The 23,197-nt window shown below is 39.3% G+C and overlaps 1 protein-coding gene and 1 long non-coding RNA gene across 5 annotated transcripts; one reads left to right on the forward strand and one right to left on the reverse strand.

The window, feature by feature from the left end:
- The first annotated feature begins 354 nt into the window (after positions 1-354).
- LOC135324899 (complement C1q tumor necrosis factor-related protein 3) lies at positions 355-18,391 on the forward strand. 2 transcript variants are annotated; one of them, XM_064501954.1, is made up of 6 exons: positions 355-1,073; positions 6,207-6,318; positions 8,903-9,057; positions 11,812-11,941; positions 13,383-13,482; positions 14,909-18,391. In XM_064501954.1, exons 1-6 carry the CDS (start codon positions 786-788, stop codon positions 15,066-15,068), a joined length of 945 nt encoding a protein of 314 aa, XP_064358024.1. In that variant the 5' UTR covers positions 355-785; the 3' UTR covers positions 15,069-18,391. The 2 variants fall into 2 exon arrangements, with proteins under 2 accessions (XP_064358024.1, XP_064358025.1); XM_064501955.1 differs by having other exon boundaries at positions 362-869.
- Positions 5,484-23,170, reverse strand: LOC135324900 (uncharacterized). 3 transcript variants are annotated; one of them, XR_010386131.1, is made up of 2 exons: positions 22,602-23,170; positions 5,484-7,707 (listed from the first exon to the last, which is right to left on the reverse strand). It is a non-coding gene; the product is annotated as an uncharacterized LOC135324900 (long non-coding RNA). The 3 variants fall into 3 exon arrangements; XR_010386132.1 differs by lacking the exon at positions 5,484-7,707 and adding an exon at positions 10,260-10,825; XR_010386133.1 differs by lacking the exons at positions 5,484-7,707; positions 22,602-23,170 and adding exons at positions 10,260-10,825; positions 11,583-11,692.
- Between the last annotated feature and the right edge of the window lie 27 nt (positions 23,171-23,197).

Raw genomic sequence — 23,197 nt, forward strand, 5'->3', positions numbered from 1 at the left:
CACTGGAAACTCAAGGGAAAAAATACTGCCTAGCTAAGTAGGTTGAACTAATGCTGAGAAACGGGGCTCTGTGAATCTGATTTCAACCCAGTTTTTCAGAGCTGCTTACCCTGTCTCCTTCCACTGTTGGCCAACTGACAGAAATTCAATATTTTTCTTTTACTGAATGAAAAGCATAGTCAGAAACAGCCATTGGGTCAGAATCATATGCAAAAGCTCCTCTTGTGCTTTTGTTTCCTAATTGCTCTTGGAAGAATTTTCGGACTGGGCTGACGCAGTTGTGTGTGTGAATTTCCTGGCAAATAAGGAAGGTGACTGTGTCCAAAAGACATTTTAGAGTGTGAATTCACAGCCTTTCCATGTCTAATCAAGGAACGTAAACCATTAGCCACATGTTCTCCATTTCCATCACATTTTTTCACACTTAAACAAAAACATGCCAAAGAAAAGGTGCTACATTTTTTAATGCCCCCAAATAGGAACCACGGGAGTCCGTTAAATGCTGTGGCCATTTCCAGCATACAAATCAATTTTCCTTGTGGTGGTGAAGTGGTGAATAATGCCTGGTTTGTTTAAAGAAGCATGACTGATTTTGGATGAAGGATCCTGTCAGTTTGGCATTTTTCATTTTATTTATTGCACACAACCGTATAAAACCTGGTACTGGTCTCAGTGCCAGGCTTACTAGTGGAAAAGCCGAAAGGACCACATAACTCCTGGTGCAGCAAAGAGCTTCTCCTTCTGCAAGACATTTGCTGGACTCCTGAGAAATTACTTTGAATAACATGGCAGAGAAGGATTTCATCAGTTGGCATCTGCTGGCTTTATTTTTTCTTCCATTTTGCCTGTGTCAAGATGAATACATGGAGGTGAGCAGAAGATCTTATAAACCAGTGGCCAAAGTATTGCAAAGTCACCACCAGACTGGCCATAAAGGTTCCAGAAGCAGGGAAATATTGAAACAGCGGAGTCAACTTATAGAGTGGACTGTTGCTAATAGCACTTCTACAGACCAAAAAGTCCTGAGACCAGAGGTAGATGATGTAGAACTGACTACCTCAGATAGAGTCCAGGTACTCTGAATTAATCTTCTAAAGATAACTTTAAAGCTAATGAGATCTTTTTTTCTAAGATTATTAGTGATATATTTATGAAATGAATTTTATTAAAGCTGTTTACTGGTCTGTATCCTGCCGGGTTGCTTTATAGGATCTTTTAATGAACTGGTAGAACCAGCAGTGTTTTGGGACACTGTTACCAACATGCACAGCAGCCCTTTGTTTTGCTGAAACTATGGTTCTATGCAATCGTGTATTGTGATATAGAGTCTCTTAATTATTTCAGAATATTTCTTTTTTAATATATTATTACCTTGTATTCTATTAACTCACTTGGATGTGAAGGAAAATTATGGAATTTGCAGAGATATCTGGAAGGATTCAAACAGCAGAGAATAAGTTTACATGAAAATTATGTATAGAAAATATATTCTTCTGAGCTTGAGACAAACAATGAAATTCTCAGTATTCACAATTATTATTTTAAGGAATAGCTTGAAAAAAACAGGCACTAATGTTGTATCTGAAATTCAAGTAGATTTAATAATGATATATATCAAATTGACTTTCAGTTTCAGTGGAAAAAAACATTTGGAATGAAATGTTTTTTAAATCAGCTGTAGTGCCTGCTTTTTAAATTGGAGCTCTTTTTATGCTGTTTACATGGCAATTTATATATTATAGTCATTAGCTCACAGCAAAAGGAAAATTGCATCATTCGATTATACATAAAATACTGCAATCAAAATTTAAAGGTAAATCTTTGAAGGACAGAAGATGAAGCTTTTTCTAATTTTAGGCAAAACAAAGTTCTATTCAAGTAAAGTTTTTGTTGATTGGTGTTTTTTTAAAAGCAACGATATGAATGTTTTGTTCCTATTTCTGATACAAATGATTGAGCTCTGAATGGTTTGCCTTTTAGCATTTGCATTTTACTTTTTCAGACCTAACCATGATATTCTAAATTCCAAAAACCAAGGGCATGCAGATGAACATTGAATAATAACCTACTTCATGATAAACAGAGAGATTTCATTTTAGTACTGTGCTAAGCTTAAGGAACTGAAACACTTCCAAGTATTGGAATAGGTTTAATACACCACTGTGTTCCCTGTAGTTAAATTTTACAGTGCATTGCATTTCAGATTTCTTGGGCAAGAGTTATATGTTCCTCCAATCCACTCATAAAAATAGGTATTTAACTGTAGGTATGTCAAATTGCACTTACAGTATATAAACAGTGTGAACAATCAGATATATAGCCCAAAGAGCCAGCTAGCATATGTTTGTGTGTGCTCCTCTTTCCTGCATAGAGCCTGCATAGAGCACTGCAGCTGCATACTACAGACCGTACAGTGGTGAAAGCTAAAGAAGATTCTCCTTGACTTCAACATAATTTCAGATAATGCAGGATTTAATATAAAATGATGATTTTGTTAAGGGTCAAATTCTCCCTCAGACACAAAGTGTCACTGCAGTCTTTGGGGTGCCTGTGTGTCTCATCAGACAGTTTAGTACAGCGTGTTTGGAGCTGCCTGGTGGGGAAGAAGTTGTGACATTAAAACTTGAGTCTAGCCAGCCTGAGTACAGCTGATGGCAGGTCATTTACCTGCCAGTCTCATCTCTAGGAAGCAATCTTTGCTGGGAAATGATGCCATTTTTGGCTTACTTAAATGAAATGGAGCATTAGCAGACGCACAACAGGGATAATCCACCATAGAGTGGCTGATGCAATAGGTATTTTCCATCTCGAGACTCCCTGGGTTTCCAGGCAGAGGGGGAGCAAAGGTGGCAGGGACATGTTTTAAGTTATATCAAACCTCTCCCTTCTCCTTGAGCTATCTGAAAGCTGTTTGGCAACTGCAACAGCTGAAAACACCCAGGCAGTGTATGGAAAAGTTTCATCCCTAAAATCCCTACTTTCTTGATTATCTTCACTCTGGCTAGAGAGTTTTACCCTTTTGCTAAAGTGTTTTAAACATCGCATTCACTATTGTGCCAAAGACGCGATAAAATTTTTCTTTGCTGCATTGCGTAAAAGGCCAGTTTCCATGCTGCTGGTAACTTCTGAAAAATATAATGTGCATTTCTCAAATGTGAGAACTCTTAATGAATGAGCAAAGCCAGACATGTTCCTCCTTCTTATGTTCCTATGTTCCTCCTTCAAGTACCCCTCAGCCTATTGGCCTTTTGCCCTGAATTTTGGTGGTTTGTTTACTCCTTTGCAAGAGAAGGGGCATGGAGGACTTTGGTGCCCACAGAGACATGTTGATTCTCTTTCAGCCCAGGAGCAAAGAGTGGTGGCTGCACATCACTCTTCTTCTGTATTGCCTTAGGCAATATAAACAGAAACCCAATTATTAACCAGGAAGTGGAAAGAGGGCTGGTTCTCCAATTCTGATTGCATCACAAGTTTAAATTAAAGGAATTTTATAGGCCATCTGCTCCCCAGAACTGCCTCCTATCTGCTAAATCAAAGGAAGTTCAGCAAATATCCTCGATGCCCTCATTTCTAGTTTTTTATCTGTGCTAGGATGTGACAGATGCATTTCACAAGCTGCTAAATCATATTCCTGTCCTGGAGAGCAATGCCAAAGATTCATTGCACAATAAAATTTATGTGCAAATTGCTGCATAGAACCCCTTTGGCAAGTAGGCTGCAATTAATCTTTATGTCCCATTTGCGTGTAATTTTATATTAGGCACAGATTTTTACTTCAAATATACTTTTCACAAAGTCCTCTGTTTTTAGAGATTAGAAAAATCATACTGAATATCCATTGTTCTTGGCAGCTGATTGTGAACATTTTTTTCTCCTAGTCAAAGGATTAGTAAAGATAATAAGTCAATATTACTTCACGGTTTGCATAAGTAGTTGTTTTGAAGTCAGTGGAACTGTTCTAATACAACCAAGCTGGCAGGACTTGCCCCCTTTCACATATAATAACCTGTTGAGCTGTCAGAGAGATAATGTCAAATTAGTTATGACCAGTACTAGCATCCATTTTACAACAACATTGCTGGTTAGCTAATAAAGTTGTTCGGGATTTCAGAGCGTTGCGTAAGGAAACAAGTGTTACCTCTGCAGAGAGAGTCTTACCCACTTGAGTAAGACTTCATTTTGATACAGGAAATCCAGTTTGCTGGACTCAAGCTTTTCCTTACCTATAATCCACAGTTCTAAGCACTTGGGTATTTCCAGGCTGGTACTATCTATTTGCTCTTGACAGATGCTTCTATAGTTGGCCTTCCCACTTACCATGAATATCAAGCACTGTCCGAAAAGGCCTGGAGATTTCCAGCTCAGCACAGCATTGAACATTAGCATTCCAGGGAGTGCAAAACATTTGCGTAATTCCAGTCCTCATGCTTTTGGCACCCCTTCAAGGATGGAAAACTAGCTGAAAGCAGGACTACTTCTTATCTCATATTAGGAAAGCTTTGACCAGTACATCTGGAGATTGTCAGTTTTGGTCCTCCTAACAACTGGAAGAGATATAACAGCAAAAAAGATACACATGGGTCCTCCAGGAGCAGACAGTCCAGCAGACAGAACTCACTTTTTCTCATACAATATAGCCCTTATCTGGAATTAAGGTAAAAAGATAGGACTGATCAACAACCCATAATCCAAAGTCCTTCTGACCACTGGCAGTCGTTAATGTTTCCATGCCTCTTTGAATATGCAGCCCGCTTTCTGAGCTCTCCATCTGGCCTTTTTCCCCATGGCAGCTCTGCTATCAGTGCTTCCAGTTGAACAGTGCGTGTGTTTGATCCATCAGAGCCATTGCACAAAAGGTGTTTTTCTATATCCATAAACAAATTCCTGAGCCTCTTGAAATTAATGACTTTTTGGGGGTGTGCTTGGCATCATTCAAAAGATGGGCAGTAAGCTTCAACATTTCAGATCAAGACAGCTGGTGGCCTCAAGGGTAGGAATACAGTGCAGCTATATGTTTATTTGGCTGTTCCCAGCTCACCAGGGGCTCATTTGCTGCAGTTAAACCCGTAGGTCTGCATTAAGCAAGTAATTTGAGGGTGATAAAGAACACTAGTGGAAAGAAAGGAAAGGAAGACAAATAGGAGAATGATTAGAAGAAAAGTGGCAGTCAGATTGGTGTGACTATCCCCTGCAGAATTCAAGCACTGCAGATTTGTACCTCAGGATAATAGCAAAGAATTGTAGGGAAAAAGCAACAAAGGAGTAAAAATGAGAGGGAGGTAGAAAAATAAAATAAAACCCAGGACCTCTACCTCAGCTGACCCATTGAAAGCTTTGTAACTGCTAAATCAACATGACAGCCTAGTTATAAAATCTAACCAGAACTGAATGAGAATCCATTAGTCTAAATACAGTAATTTGGGAAAGAAAGGCAGTGAAATAAAACTATTATCAAACTATTATTACAGTAGCTAAGCTGTGCATAATGAACTCATTAGTTTATTTATGTTGCTATATGTCTCATCATATAAACAGGTTTTCATAGTTACACACCCACAACTATAAATAATCAAATGTCCATAACACCATGTCTCATGGTCAGTTTGAGTTTTCTCATGTACCTCGGCACTTTGGCAGATTCTCTTAACTTTAATAGCCTGTAAATATGCAAGTCTGGAGTCATTAGCAGGTATTTGCTACATGGACAATTTTGTGTATCTCCTTCCGTCAGTCCGATCCAGTTTTCTCCATGTTTAGCGGAAGACAGCTCATTGCTGAAGGCCAAAGGAAGGCCTTTGTTTCCTGCCACTCCTTGCACTTAGGCTTTTTTGTCAACGAAGGGTCTTTGCTGAAATCTGGGATCAGTGAAAAGCAGGACAGGAACCTAACTGATATATCCATTTAACTTTCATTACTCAGTATCATTTTATTTCCAAAAGCCCCATTTTTTAACATGCCAGCTTTTTTTTTTCTTTTTATGTTCATATAGCTCTTGGAACACTTGAAAAGCTTTTTCCTTAAATCTTCCAAAAATAACATCTTTGGGGAAACCCAAGTATGGGAGATTTCAGTCTAGATAAGAAGAGTTTTGAAAACTTATGCAAATATATAAACTGAGAATATATAATGAAGACCCTGTAACCAACATGCATATGATTGATGCATTCAATGAATGAGTTATTTAAAACCTATTTTTGTGCACTTAGCCCCCACAAACGGGACCACAGAATCCAGACTGCAGTACCTGCTGCCGTGGCGATTTTGGAGTTCGACTCTATCAAGGGCCCCCAGGACCTCCTGGGCCCCCTGGGATGCCAGGTAAAGATGTTTAATTGATTCTTGATCAGTCTACCTACAGGCTATAGATTCAGGATATTCTATGAGAATGGTAAGAACATCAGAATTTGGGGAGAGATTTGGAAGCAGGTTTTTCTGTAATTTCAGAGAAGAGAGGGGTTTTCAGTTAGACTCTAAAGTCTACTCCAGTGAAAAACGATTTGTTAATACAATTCAGCTTTCAGAAATTCATGCTGAGAGTAGTCTTTTTGCATTTCTAGGCCAAATTGTTCTCTCTTCTTAAAGCTGCATGAAGCTTCCATTAAAGTTGGGAGAACTTGTTCCCTCGGGTTGATTATTGCTTTCACCATTGAATATCCATCAATGCTAAACTGTGCTGCATTTAGGAGCTTTTTTATCTAGTGTACTGCAAGCCAAATTTTTACAGAGATACACATGCTCTATTCTCTCATGGAAATTTCTTCTTTCTATTCTTTCTTGTTGTCTTCCATAGTATAAAATAATTTATTTATTAAAAATGCACACAGAATAACAGGAGACATAAGAAAAGGGTATAATTTGATCTAGTAATTGGTATGGAAAAAGATGAACCTGCAGAAGGGAAAAAGACAGTTCTATGTTGGTGTAAGTTTGATATGGTGGTTACCTTCATGAAATGATCATTTCTAAAGCAGATGTGTAAAGTAAATGAACATATCACTGACTGACAGATTTGTCTCATCTTCCTCACCTTTCCTCTTCTGTTACTGCAGTGAAAATACTATTTCATTATCCTTTTGTCTCACAAATTTACTCACAGTTAACAGAGGTAACGGATAACCATACACAAAAAATTGAAGCAGTCTTTCCTTACGGTGACTTTAGATACTATGAGAGAAACATTTTCCAGTAATGGGTACATCTGACTTACTGTTCTAAATGAAGCGTTTAAAGAATTAGCTTCAGATTGCAAAAATACTGAAATAAATTGTTACTCTGACATGTTTTGATAATAGGCATAATTAGGTATTAGGCATATTTGGCATTAGCCTGCTATGAGCTAGAATTTATTTCATGCATCAATCCTTTATAAGAATAGCATTGATCATTAGAGACATAGGAAAAATGTAGTAGTGAGGCCTCTCATGCTGAAATATTGATTTATGTATTAATAAAGATTGACTTCTTAGAAGTGGGACAAGACTTTGTGTTATGCCCATACTTTCAGGGCTGCCAGTCAGTATGCTGCTGTGGCCATATCTGGGCACAGTACTGACTCAGCTTTACCTTCCCTCATGTGAGAAAGTAACTCGGTCGCACTCTCATGCTGCCAAAAGACACCACAAACGCTTGCTCCACATGCTCCACAGCATCCTTCTGTAGCCGGGAATTTCTGTCTCCTTCATCAGCTCCATTTTGTATCGTACACACCTAAGAGAAACGACAACAGCTGCAGTTCACTTGATTGATTCAAATATTGCTTGCAAAATTCTGTTCTAAACAGAGAAGTGGTTCTTGGTTTACATGAAGGATCATTCTTTTACTTTTTAAAGGCTATTGATTTCTCCATTCAAACAAAAATTCTCTTATTTACACCTATCATTTAGCTTCCTTGTTTGATGTCAATTTTTTTCTCAATAACTCAAAAACTTTGAAGAATCACTTACTCATCAAATTTGACCTCAGACAATACCATTCTTCTTGTAAACTCACAATTAGAGTAACTAATCACTTTGCATCAAAGAACAAGCAGAGCGGCAAAGAATCTGGTTTCAATTCAGGTAGAATTAGATCACTGATTACATTACCTAATCCCCCTACTAATTAATTTAAGGTCAGGATCTTGCTTCAGGTAAGCATAATAATTATTCAGTTATTCTAGCCTGCTTTAAAATTTTGTCAGTTGCAGACATTTGCTCAGCAATTTCCTCAGTAAACATCAGGAAGTAAGTAATAGTGCAGATGCAGAAATACCTTTTTACAATGACCCCTTTTATATGAAACCACTTCAGAAAAGCTTCATTATAGGACTTTTGTCTTTCTTTAAATCTAGGAATGATCAATCAACCCCTTTGAAGTAACCTGCACCCTGAAAATGTAGACCCTCAAATGTCTTTTAACTAGTTTAAGGTTACTGCCATTCTCCATTTGCAAGATGCATTTTAAAGATAGCAAAATGTTTCTCCAAATTATCCTATGAAAGCAACAGGAAACAAGATTTTACCCACAAGGAAAAGCAGAAGCGCCCACACAGGCTATCTGGTATGTCCCACGGGGCAGCAGCCTTTGTTTTCCCTGAGCCTTGCCTCTGCTGAGGTTTCCTCCTGCACAACTGCCTGGTCCTACAGCTACCAGCATGGGGACCTGAGACATCTGCAGTTTGTGCAGCAACACCAATGTCGCAGGAGGGTTAACTCTTCAACATCTCTTTTTGGAAACTTGCTCATCAAAATCTTAACCTTCGGCTTAACCACACAGCTTGTCCATCAGCAGTTCAGTATGGGTCTTACGACACTGAGAAGCGCATGTGTTGTGAACTGGTGGGAAAGGACCCCATCACAGGTATCTGTTAGAATACATTATGTGAAGTTCTTTAAGTCAAACAGAAAGCTCTGTTTCTTTTAAGGAAATCATGGAAACAATGGAAATAACGGAGCAACGGGCCAGGAAGGAGCCAAAGGTGAGAAAGGAGACAAAGGAGATATGGGACCGAGGGGAGAGCGTGGCCATCATGGACCCAAAGGCGAGAAGGGTTACCCTGGGATTCCCCCAGAGCTGCAGGTACAAAATCTCTGGCTCATGCTGTCTGCAGCAGTGCTCGGGTTATGGAGTTTTCTCCTCTGAAAAGCTGTGCCTGATTATTGTAGGATACTTGTGAAGCAAACCCATCTGTAACTGAATACAGTATAGAGTGACATATACAGTACTTGTCAGGACTGAGCAATGTGCTCTGCCAGATCTTCCTGGAAAAGAAAGACACCAGGGCTTAGCCCTTCCACAGAGTAAGAATCCAGCTGTGAAATGAGCAGGAAGAAGCATATACCGTTCCTTTTTAGGGCAGAAAGCCAATACCTGGATCATTAAAGAAGGATAAAAGGGACCATCATTTTCCCATTAAGCTATGGGGAACACATATAACTCTGCACTTCCTAGGGCATGCAAGAAGAGTAAAGGCATCACTCAGGCCCACGTTTTTGAGGTCTGCCAGGCCCTGTGAGATTTGCAGCAGCATATATATACAAATCCTCAAAGTATTGGGTCAAAATCTTTGAGTGAAGTCCAGAGTTTTTAGGTTTTGAAAAACGCCCCTCAGCAGCTATCTCTGTTTTCAAATATCTCAGCACCTTAAAAAATATTGCTCTGAACTGCATGGGTTATTTCCATACAGCTGCCATGAGGGAGAAGCAGGTAGGTTCTGCCTAAGACTGAGCTATCCAAAAGCCAGGTGAGCATGATAACGTGGGTCAGACCTGAGCTGTCCGCTCTGCTAAGGGGTGAAGTATATTTGTTTGGGCTCACCGCTGTGTTAACATAATTGCATAGCTTTTGGATTAGACCTTCTTCATCTCTTCAGAAAAGGCATGAAAATTAACAGGAAAGTCACCAATAAACCAACATGTGTGTAATGTGGGAAAATTGCTTTGGATTTCTTGGCATTGTGTATATTTGAATACTCAGCCCTAGGTTGCATGGAGAGGGGATAATTGCACAGAATAAAATTCAGCCTGAAAATAGTTTCCAAAATTAATAGACTTTTGTGATAAAGCAGAATTATTTTAGCATTCTTAAAGAATTAACTAGGCTTAGTGTTATAGCTGAATATCTTGAAAGACATATTTGTTGTAATTACATTCAACATAGATACTTGTGCAATTTTAAAATGAGCTATCAAGTATTTTTCCTAACAGTAAGTTAGTGGTATTGATTTAATTAAATACTGAATAATGAAAGGTGATCAAAAACAAAGGCTCATACTGCAATACTTGCTTTAAAGTAAAATTCTTTCACTATATTTAACAGATGTGCTTAAAAATTCTTCACAGTAAAGCATATAACTTCTTGTCAACATCATGCTTAGAATTTTACAGAGGGGATAGGGAGAGGAGAAAACACTTTTGAATACAATACCATTAAGTACAGGATTATTTTGAAAGACATCTGTATCCATGTTGATCTGCTACTTCAAAATAGGACATAGGGAGAAAAGACACCTTTTTCAACTCTTCTGGTGAGCCCAAGAAAAGTAGTTTGGGGTCAAAGAGAATGTGAAATGGAATCTAGACAAAAAGTAATAAATCCCATCAAGCTGCCATTGCAGCTGCTTTGCTTTAACACATGATGAACTTTGATGTGATCCTGGCTGAGAAGCAAGAAGTTAAGAATTTGCTGTTACAGTAAACGCATCCATGCAGGGTTAAGGAAAATAAGCCCAGTCTTTCAGCTCACATCTGGTGCTCCTCAGATTTCCGAGCAGATGGCTTATGATTGCCAGTGTTGGATCCGACCTTGCATTTGATTTTGTCTGTTTCAGTTTCATTCTCGTTCAGATCTGAAATCAAAAGAAGGGTTTTTTTTTTTTCTTTTTAATTCCTATGTAGCTGAAATCTCATGAAAAATGTCACTTTTGTGAGGAGCAGTAACAACTGTAACTGAGCACTTTTCATCTAAGGATTTGAGAGACAGAAATAAAATGTCTGCCAAGTCCCTTCATGGCCTTCTAGCATCCAGGTGCAGTGTCTGTGCTTGTGTCACCTCCGCTGACAGTCAGCTGGGGGACTATAGCCTCGCAGACCAGATAACCACTTTCGCTGCCTAGGTGGATGGTTTTGCACTGCTTCCTATGAAACATTTTCCACAGCCAATATCTCTCACTGCAAGAAAATTAATATGAAGTTCTAGCACAGTTTTCACTTTCTTAGTTTCCTCTTTTGATCCCCACTGCCCTCTATCTTGACTGAGGAATATAGAGCACCTGGTAAGAGAGAAAAGGCAGTGATTGCTGAATCCCAGCCACTTTACTTCTAGGACACCTCTAATAAAAATGCTTCATGCATCTTTGAAGGTAGTTATCAAGAAATACTAATGTGTATGCATTTTATCATGTGTGATTTATTTCACACTTTCAGTTAAAAGCAATATCCAGGTTAAATGCACTGGGGAACATAGAAAAACTAATTAAATTATTTTTATGCAAAACACCATACGTTTCAATACCACTTTTCTATTGCATCATTCTAGAGAGAATTTAAGATTAATAAAATCCCAGACTAAGGTCCTGACCTGCAAACACTTGCTCATACACTTACTTTTACAGTCATGAATAGCCCAATTGAACATAAGGAAGTTAGTCCTCTTCCAATTTCATTCAATGGGAGTTTTGTTACTGGAGTTTAATGGCCTTGGATCAGGCCCTAGAAGAACATCTCTGTCAGGAAAATAAACAGACCGCGAATAAGAGACGAAATTCTGTAGCTGATTCCTCCGTATTTGCACATTTCATGAATAACTGACTAAATAAGAACTGCATTTGTGTAGGTTGCATTCATGGCTTCCATGGCTACTCACTTCAGTAACCAGAACAGTGGCATCATCTTCAGTAGTGTCGAAACCAATGTGGGGAATTTCTTTGATGTCATGACTGGTAGATTTGGAGCTCCAGTGAATGGTGAGTGTTTGCAAAACAAAATAATGCAATTCTCGGAGCTATGGGGAGAAGCATGGCCAATAGTGATGAGAAAATACTAGTGCCTTTGCACAAGGCACTGATGAGGCTCATGGGAATAGTCTGCATAGCTCTTGCCTTCAGGAAAAATGAGACTGGAAATGCAGCAAGCCAGGAGAAGGCTCACCAGTGGGATTAGTGCTGGCCCCAAGGCAGGAGGAGGATGCATGAACAGCACTGGGGAGAGAGCAGGACCACCTGCATTGAGACCTTAAGCGCTTCTGCTGCCGTGATGAGAGAGCCACGGTCTCATGTCGCAGTGGCAGCTTTGCAGTCATCTCCTCCTACCTCCTGTCACTTCTGCTGTCGCTACTTTCCCTTGCACCATGAGCTGTGCCAGATGTGGCTAGAAATGAGGCATTATAGGTTTTTCCTGAGTCATTTTTCATCTGTGTCAATCCCCCAGCTCCCACTGCTGTGGTATAGGAGGAGCAATGGGGGATGGATGGCCACATGCCTAACCAAAAATATGTCTAAGGAAAGCCTAAGACCACCTTCCTTCACTTGGCCTTTTTCACCCTTCCATTAATTTATTCCCTGCTGTGAAAAGTGACATTAGCATAAATGAAAGTCAGGCCTCCAAGTCTGTGGTGGCACTTGTCTTCTGGACAATTAGGAGTATATGTGATTTTCCTCACAGATGCCTCCCTTTCAGGTTAATGTATATGTGGGTATTAAACTTTCACCCATAAAGATTTAATGACTTTGATACAAAATCTAAGCTCACAGCACTCAGACCATTCCAGGTTAATGCTACAGAACTCACTGCTGAGCCTCCAGAAGCTTGTCCTCCCTCCTGTGGGAGTCTCGTAGACCTCGTGACACATAATGTGGTTGTATTGACAGCATTGATAACGCCCTTCAAAGAGCTGAAAAGGGTGAGGGCAAGGGCTGGCCCGTGCAGGGGCAGAGAGCAAAGACTATGTCCGCACTGTGCAGGACATGGTGTGGCAGGTGTGCAGCAGCGGGTGCTGCTACAAGGCCCATGCCCTGTCCCACCTGGGACGGCCTCTGGGGCTGAGCCGGAGCTGCCCTGGACACTGCCCTTTCGGGAACGGGTGGGAGTGGGAGAGCAAGGTGAAAGAGGGGTCACCAGGCTCAGTCTCCGTGAAACTTCTGTTTTGGAGAGAAGGAAGGGATGGGTGGTCCTGCATGCGCTCAAGTGCTGTCATTTCTCTGGAATGGGATGCAGCTGAACTCTTGCCAAATGCAGAATAAAAATGACTCTCATTTTGGCACGCTGTAAGTGGAAGCGAAATACCCACTGACAACTGGAAGGCAAATCTAGCCTTGGCTGTTAGGTTTTCTAAGCAAGAAACACCAGTTGTAGCATGACTACCTCACTCTATGAAGCAAACACGTTATAAATTTTAAACCTTTTCAGGAGTGTACTTCTTCACCTTCAATATGATGAAACATGAAGATGTGGAGGAAGTGTACGTGTACCTGATGCATAATGGCAATACCGTTTTCAGTTTATATAGGTAAGTTGAGAGCCAAGCCATTTTCACTGCAGAAGATGCATTTGTACAGATGTGGTTTCTTTCTCACATTGCAAGAAATGTGAAATTGTTCCTTTTTTGAAGGAATGCACTAGGGTGAAAAAAACAGCAAAGAAATAGTATCGTATTTTGCCCTACTCAACTTGCAGATTTGGATCATACCTGCCACAGAACCTGTGCCTAAAATTTAGCCTTGATCAGAAGTTCCTTAAGGTTTGGGAAAGCCCTGCAAATCAGGTTTGGAGTCCTGTGGTAACATGCTGTTATTCTGTTAAAACATGTCTTCATCTTCATTTGGCCTATAAGGGAAAGGGAGTAATGAAGAGTTCAGCAACTAATAACAGTCTTATTAAAGATTAGAGGAAAGCAGGTTACTTTAAAATAGGGCATTTAAACTGCAATAGTAAGGAGTAAGTAACTGCAGGAGTCAGAAGCAAAGGTGCTCCATCTACTGGCTTTATCATTAACATATCTTGAATAATTTTTTTTTAACTGTTTGGGTTACTTAGAGAATAATCAGGAACAGGATACACTTCTAGCCTAGCAACTTCTATAAGAACCAGGTCGAGAGTTTGTAGCCAGATTAATACCCGGGAAAAAAAGTTTCTTTATTATTATCTGCTAAATAACAACAACAAACCTGATGCCAAAATCAAGCTTTTCTCTTGAGCCTTAATAAACAGACACAAAAGTTTAGACTCATCACACTGGATTTTAAGCACTTAAAAGACAGCAGCTTCATTGAAGTTGTCTCGGCTTCTTCAACAGCCAGTAACAGAGACATCTCCAAAGGGTATTTTGTTTCCCCTAAGATCTTGCAAAAGAAAAAGTACCCAACTATTTTTCCTGAAGCATTAATGTCAGAAAAGACAACAAGTGGAAGTAAGGAAACCAACACACATACAAAGTCAGCAAGTGAGCCCACATCAGACAGATCTAAGTTCAAGCAAAGGGCCTTAGGCTGGAGTGAACTCTGTCTACTGGCAGCAGGAAGTGCAGGTACTCAGCTTACATGAGACTCCTGACCTGTGGGCATGTAAAATTAGCTGGGATAAATCCAAGGGAAAAAGAGCATAATGAGAAATCCAGAGTGTTGTGAAGAATGAGCAGCTTCATTTTAAACAATAAATTTGTTCTGTTGCTCTGGATAAAACCTGAGTAAGTTAAACTTCAAGAATTTCAGAAAGGAATGAAATGATGCACTTAAATAAAGTGCAAAATTTGACTAGCAGATCAAATGCACAAGGATGCCAAATTTTCAAGTAAAGCAGATAAAAGGTGTTAGCGAGCCTTGGAGGGAAGTTTTGCTCAGGATAACAACACACTTTCTTGGATTTTTTTTCAAGTTATTTGCTTGATCATTGTCAATAAAGAAAGAGCTGAGCTGTTCTAAAAAATTCATCCTTAGCTATGAATCAAAAGGGAAAGCAGACACTTCAGGAAACAGTGCGGTGCTAAAACTTGCCAAAGGAGATGAAGTCTGGCTGCGAATGGGAAACGGAGCCCTCCATGGGGACCATCAACGCTTCTCCACCTTTGCCGGGTTTCTTCTTTTTGAAACAAAGTAAAAAAAGAAACAAACAGAAAGATATTCATCTGAGGAAGCTTCTTTTTTGAGCTGGTATTTTTCTCTGGACTACGGAATAGCATTATGGTGAAAAAGATCAAGAAGGCTTGTTTTGATGCAGTGCGTTGCTATTTGTGTATCAGAGATGAGCTGAATACATTGGGTAGTTGACACAATTACAGATTCACAGAAGATATATTGTCATCTAGGTTGCATCTAATGAACCATTAAATGTTGCTATTGCTTTCTTCACCAAAGCAACTGAAAAACAAAGGCAAAGGAGTTTAAAATGATTTAGAGAACAGTTTGCGCAGTAAAGTAAATTTTGTCTGTAAATATACTTAAGTATACATCAGGAATTGAACAATGGATTCGTGTTTTTTTGTTGGTTTATCCAGTTCGTTCTTTTTACATGTTCATTTAAGCTTGCATCATGGAAACAGGCCTGAACAAGTTCTAAGCTCAGCTGAGAGCAGATTTAGAGGAAGAAGTTTTTACTGGCCTAGAAAGAACTTTACAAACAGGAGAAAAAATGTGAAAATAAAGATGTCAAGAATTCAGGTTTACTGCATTGCCATCTCAAACCTCTGAAGGTGCATTTGGGGTCATTTTTGTAGATGTTTAGTACATATTTACTCTCTCTCTCTCTCTCAAAAAAAAAAAAAGAGTAATAGTAATTCTAGCCTTAGTAGCAGCTTAAACCTAAGGTAATTTAGCCTGCAGGGTGCTTGGGTCAGACAGGGGAACCACAATGTTTCTTCCTAGCCTTCAGATTTTTGAAACCTGATGTAGTTGAGTGCAGGGTGTCAAGGCAGAGTCCTAGATGCTGGAGAGGTTGGGAATTTGTTGGCAGCACACAGAGACAGAGAAACACATGCTTTGTGGAGTCTGGAGCTCTTTTAGAGGGATATACATTGTTATACTGCATATTTACTTAACAGTGAAGTTGCTGATACTGCCTCTTGGCAGGCTGGTAGGCAAAGCCATAGCTAACCCAGTTCAGTATTTAATTGGTGAAAGGAAACATTGGGTAGCTTAGAAGTTCTGCTCACAGTAAACTGGACCATTCTTTAGCATTAATATTTGCCCACCAGTTTTTCAAAGTTTGGACACCTGAAATCCTATCTTGCTATTTTTTATTTAAGAAGGAACCTATCAGCACCAAACAGGCTTCAGAAATACTAAGGTTTGATTGTGTGTATCTATCTTCTGCATATTCTGGCTCTCCACACAAAAACTAATGAAAGATAAATTACATTTTAACAGGGATTTGCACCAGACATTCCCTGACATTAATGTGTAACAAGCAGGTGAGGTTAGGACAAGTGTACATTCTGTTCAATATTTATTTGAACTTTTTTTATATTGGATAAAGATACCATTACCAGTACAATAGAGTAAAAGAATCAAAATCTTCCGTAAGAATTTGTATGTCCTTGAATACATTCTTAGTTTATGTAAACAGCATCTTGTGATGAAAAATGCATGCTGATATTTGATGATTATGACTTGTGATTTTTTAGTTTTATGCAACAACCACTGAAAATATTAATTTTAATGAACTATCTTCTGATGACTTAATTTTCTCTTTATGAATTTGGGGCAGGTTTGCACCTGCAGATACAGACTTTCAAAACCTGAGACCATGTTATTTCAATAAGCATTTTAGTGACATTTTGGCATGCCTTCAAACTAAATTCCACCCACCAGGTAATCAGATAATGTTACTCTTTTGGAATAAGTGCACAAAGCCTATGTGATATACAGCGTAATGAGCTGACTTTCACAGTAAGAAAAATCTTGAAAAAATTATTATTTGTTGTGTTAGGAATGTTTGCTTACTGTGTAAAACATACATTTACCCAATAAAGTTTAATAGTTCTAAAACTATAATGATTTGTTCACATCTATATTTACTATAACATCTCTGAGATCAGCCAAGTACCTTTACTATTTGGAGATGGTGGGGATATATCCTTAACACATATTTCCTAAGCATTCATTTTGCTACCGAACTGGAGAAAACCATTACTGAGGGTCAACAACATATTTATTTTTTATACATATACATACATATACACACACGTGTGTGTGTAAATATACATGTATGTATATTTAAATTTAAATCCCTGAGGCCTCCATTGGGGCTTCATTTTCCTGTATGGTTTGGCCACTTTAATTCATTCTGGCCAGAATAAAGCACTTACAAACCGGTCACATATGATACATACAGTCATTGTAAGGTCCTTTACATTTTCTCTGGAAATGACCATGGTACAAAAGAACACCAGGCTTTGCCATTCTCATTTTATGTTTTTTTCACAAGTTTTGTACACCTTGCCCTGCTAAGGCAGGGTGGAAGGCAACTGAGAATCAGCCTGAAAGTTTCTGACAAACCACGGTTTGGTCTCAGTTCCAAGGTTAAAACTAAGAGGTTTTTACATCAAGGTTCAATCTCACGTGAAATCTCTGATATTTTCTCTGTAAAGTTATTGCATGCAATCTCTGCTGACTGTAGTGATACCTTAAAAATAGGCATTAGATATTAATTTTAAACATCCTTCAAAATATAACTGTTGATGTAAAAATCTCTGTATGTATTCCTGTCCCTCAGAATTATTTTTTTATATTCAGTAAATCAGATGAAATGCATATTTGTTCTCAGAAATGTTTATGAATAATAGTTGTCTTTGCATTGTTGTCCATAAATGAAAGGTGCTTCTTTAGTTGATGCTCAAAAAGTATGTTCTCTTTTCAAAGACTCTGGTCCTCCACTTTGAAATAGGTGATATCTTGTATGGTTTGTGTGTCAATGTCCCTGTTTTCTACCACTGGATCGAAAAAATCCAGCTCTTTGATTCTGCCATGGAGATAGCAAAGGTGACAGTGGAAGAGGCTCCATACTGTGCATCTGCATTTGAAATAGGGCAGGGCAAGGTCCATGAGCACACATAGAATAACGAAACCCATGTGGTGCAGAAGGGATTTCTTGTGTTAATTGGCGAAGAATTGCACAACCGGAGTTTTATTCTTCTGCTTTTCTGAAAACAATCCAGACTAGAGAAATGCCACAAAAAAAACAGTGTTTTAAAAGAATCACATTGTTACAAAGCCAAGACTGGAAATACCCATGCTAAAACCATCTTGGACATCTTAGCTTCTGTTTCCTCTGAATGTGTCTCACCATATGTTCTTCCCATTATATAGTCATATGCTATTTCTTAGCCTCATCCTGCAGCAGTTAGATGGTGCTTGCTCAATAAGGCATGGACCATATACTGGAATGTGGTAACAGAAGACAAATATAGGACAGCTTCATTCACTGACTTCACCTAAATGTACAGTTAATGAAGCATGGTCACTATAGAAAATGGAGCACAGTAATGTAAGGAAAAACAGAAATAAATTTGCAACAGCAACCTGAATTTTAGCATTTTAAAATTTCTCAGAGCTTCATTTTCTAATCTTAATGATTCTTTGAAAGAAAAATACTCCAGCATACTCCTCACAGCATACTACAGTTGAAGAGAATTAATTGTGTGTTCCACCTCGAGGACTGGAACTTCAGGACAGGAGATGGGGCTTCAGAGTTTGTGCCATTCTGTCATGGGAAAAGTCTTGATTTGCAGCTGAAATTGCTGGATGGAAATTAGTTTGTCTGCTGTTCATTTTTTAAGCTACAAAAGAGTTAAATTATCATTGCTTTGAATAAAATCTTTCAGATAGTGCATCATTTCAGATCAATGCTTTCTTCCCTCCAAGATTACGTGCTTCTCAGAAAGGTCAGTGTTTGTTTTCTCAAATTACCAAAGGGACACAAAATAAACAAGAATGTGAATTAGTTATGAATTAAGTATCTTGTGGCTATAGCCAAGGCTCAAATAAATTGCTTACTGGTAGGGTGATGGAAACAGTTCATGAAAACAAAGGCATATCAACCAATTGCACTAGCAATATTGGAAAAACTGTCTATGATGAATGCTGCAGATGACATTGTCCAGCAGGAATGGCTCACTGAAAATAAATTAGGACAGGATTTCCAAACTGTAGAATGGAGGTACTCTAATTATTTCAAAATGGCAGGTAAATTGTCAGATGCATCTCCCTGGACATGTGTGGTGCCCAGTACAGAGCTGAAGTTCTGTATCCAAGCAAATGAAACCTGGGAATCCCCCAGCCTAGAGTTTTCAGGCCCTAAAATAGTGGTTAATAATAAACTTGCAGGAAAATATTTATTTTCTACTGATGAGCCAATATAAAGATTAGCTATATAAAGTTGTTGACCAAAATTTCTTCATCTAAATCAAAAAAGCACAATAATACCATAAGCCATAACTCAAAACAAAAAAATGAATGTTTTAGTTCAGCTACAGGAGTAAAGGTCCACAGTACAGAAGTCGTCGTCATAGACATCACTAACTGGCTCTCCTACTTTAACTGAGTAACTGAGGGTAAATTTTCTGACACTGCGGATGTTAGCAGCAAAACTCACTGACTGCAGTGAGGCTGAAACCTCACCCCACTGACTAATGGGACTAAACAACTCACAGACAGTAGTTTTTCTAGATATGACCATTTCAGTGAAGCAGCACAAGGCAGCTTGTACAAGTACTTTCTGAGGATGAGAGCAGGCTTTCATTCCTAAATCTACTTTGACAGATAGCACCAGACTCTCTGGAAGCATGAACTCACAGCTACTTTGGAGAGATGTATTTGATCTCAGGATAAATTCACTTTGGCGTTTTATTTTTTGTATGTGTGGCAGAATATACACTTAGAGAGTGAGCAAGAAAGTGCGAGTCCACACTCACACAGAAGCAGAGAAACACGGAAAGGCAATGAGAAGCTCCATCTGCAAGCTGAAGAATGTACTGAAATTGCAGAGATTAAGCTGCTCCATTTGACAGAGTGCTGTACAAAGGACAGCGTGTCATAACAACACTCAGTATAAGGCCAGAAACGTGAAGTATGATCCACATTGTCTTTGCAGATATCAGGAAGTGTTAAGAATGGAGCACAGCTTCTATTCTGGCAAGGCATAAATGCAGACATCAGGATAAAGCACTCACGCTTGAAAGCTTTGATAAATTCGGGATACGAAAATATCACCATAAACTTCATGAGAATCTTGACAGTTGAATTAACTAGGGAAGTTTCACACCACCACTGCTCACATTTTTAGGCAATGCTAATTACCAAGTAAGATTTAAAATATTACAACAGATGTGAGCAATTCTTTTGCACTTCTTGCTTTTCCATTTAACAAAGCAAACTGAACTGTTATCAGTATCTCTTTAACCATGTATTAAGATGGACTCTTTACATCTGTGCGTGCACCTAATACACTAATGTGGTAGAAAAAGGGTGTGATTGTATGTTACACAGCTTGTAACATCATATGAATATTTTACCTAATAAATTCCTCACAGGGTCCAAGGATATTGGTAATATCTTTGGCTTCCCCTTTTCTGTTTATTGGGCTCCTTATCATTCATGGCTTTTGGTTTTCTACACTAGCCAGTTGTTTACAGAGCGTTGGGAAGTGTTTGGCAATCAGACAAGAAGCCGGGGACTATATCGAGCAAGTGTTCTTTTTGGTCCTGCAGTTACACACTTGTCCAAAAGAGCAGGGAACTGGAATCAACACCCAGGTGGTTTCCCATTCAGTCCTATACTTCTGTATTAACAACTTCTGGTGCTTGTCAATGTTTTTCATGTTCAAATAAATGTCCTTGATTGAAAACACCATATATTTATACCTATTTTTAACAGGAATATACCTTATTATATTGCATTGATAAGAACTATTATATGTTCATACAATAAGACTAAATCATAAATAATACACATGCAAAGGGGAGAAACAAGGTTTTATTAACAGCTGTATCTTGACTTCACATTCCTGCCTTGGTATTTTTCCAATGGAGTGAAAAGTGAGAGTAATTGTAAACAACAAATCTGATATGAACTGTAAGTCTGGCATGCAATCTGGCCAGCCTGTATCACAGAAGTGCCTGTACCTCTGTGAGCAATATTTATGTAACACGCGGTATATATTATTTCATTTTTTCAACACTGTGGAATGCACGATATTAAATATAGGGAGTGTACATATTTCAAAGGATGATACAGATTCTGACTAATTGAAGTAATTTAATCAAGCTCACAAAAGCAGTCTGACAACATCTAAAGTGTCCTGTCACCCAGTGCAGTGTTTTAACCCTGTAACAACCTCCTTTTCCATATCTACTGCCTCTCCAGCAGTGAACTTGCAGAGACCTATTGATTGCTGTAATTTTAATGACACATGTTAAATGGTATCACATATATGTGCACTGCACTATTCTTATTGCAAGTTTATGCTAGGGGAAGGCTTCTTGTTTTTAATATACATTTTATGCTGGACAATTTGCTGCTTCCAGAGTTTGCTGGATTCAGATCACTAGCTTCCTTCCCTTGGTGAATCAGAATCTCTCTATTTCTCTCTCACAGCCGTTTATTTCTTAGTTTGTTAAAAGCTAATTTTTCAAAGTATTTAATGCTCATAAAGTGCCAGCCTCACACTGCTGAAACTGAAATCATTTAATAAGGTCATGACTAGAATGTTTCTGCCTCAGAGTACTCATTTTAACAGTGGATGACAGCAAAAAAAAAAAAAAGAAAAGGCGTAAAGCACCCTATATATGGGCTGCAAAATCCAGACATAATCCAGTCTATGATTATGGTGTTACTTGGATCTGATAAAATAAACATCATCAGGTGAAATGTAAGAAGGCAACATAACAGAAACTGCCTCTTCTTATCCAACACTAACTCCAAGAGCCTTAAGGTGAAAGGAGACATGTGAAACTGAAAATCATTTAAAGAAATGCAACGTCCCAGTAACACAATGGTAACTGTGGAAACAAACCTTAATATGGAATAGTGTCTCTAAGGGAGATGGATAATAAAGAAAACAAGCCAGTTGCCTTTGAATAAACATGCACATATTTTTCTCCCCACTATTTCTTGTGGACAGTGGCATAGCAATGGATACAATTAGTGAATGGGAATCAGATGTCCGTCTACTTGAAAAATAAAGGGCAGTCTGCAAATAGAGCTCTTCTGTTTGTTATTGCAGAAACAGAACAAATTCTGCATTCATATTTGCAACCTTTACCCATTTTTGTTGTCCATTTAACTTAAATAAAAACATAAAATGCCTCCTTGTTCTGTCTCCTATATGGTAACTGGAGATACTAGGAACAGGGTGTAGGTCTGAAAAGCCTTGTGAATCTAATGCTCTTTCATTACCTTATCCTGGCTGGATGTCCATCCCTGTGAGCAGCCTAAACAAAAACAAAACTACCAGGCCTCCAGTCAAATGCAGCTGTTTTTCTGGGAGGCTTTATAAGTGTAACTGTGCATGAATACAGGCTTTATTAAATCTGGTATGATTTAACCAAACACAAGTTACTGTGCTCTGTGCAGGGGAAATGGGCAAAGTGTCAGGAAGACAGGAAACTGTTTCGGGCTAAAACTCTTCAACACTCACCATGGGCAGAAGGTTGGGGCGACGGCCTACGAAGCGACAGTCTTCCCTTTGTGTCGCTACCGAGCTGATGGTGAGCTGCCAATGCTAAGGTCCTCACCACTGTTGTCAAAATCCCAGTGGCATATCAAACCTTTCGCAGGTTTAAGATGCTGCTGTCCCAGCTATCCACCCAGCTCCTCAGGAGCAGGTACAGCTGCCGCAGCAGGAGCAACGGGCTGAATCCGCCCGGGCTAAGGGCGGATGCGGTGGCACAGCCGGTTTTCCCGCAGCTTGGCGGACACACCGGAGCGTGACACGGGGCAGCTGAGGGGTGCACGGGCTCACGCGCTTTTGCCTTCCACAAGGCAAGATGGCGCAGGCACAACGCACCTGACCACGGCAGCCCTAAACCACCCGGCAGGGAGGCTTCCTGAAAACCAGGTGGTGATTTCTGCGCTTCTTCCTGTCTGTCCTACCTAGGGCAGGTACCGAAAATGCACCTTGTGCAATCAACGCGATTAAAATCAAACTGCAGAGGAGGAGGAGGAGGAGGAGGAACTTGTATGAAATACACGAAAAGCGGCTGCTCAGAAGACGTAACAGCCGGGCTTTGGCGG

Source organism: Dromaius novaehollandiae, chromosome Z, assembly GCF_036370855.1.
Source record: "Dromaius novaehollandiae isolate bDroNov1 chromosome Z, bDroNov1.hap1, whole genome shotgun sequence".
Taxonomy (NCBI): domain Eukaryota; kingdom Metazoa; phylum Chordata; class Aves; order Casuariiformes; family Dromaiidae; genus Dromaius; species Dromaius novaehollandiae.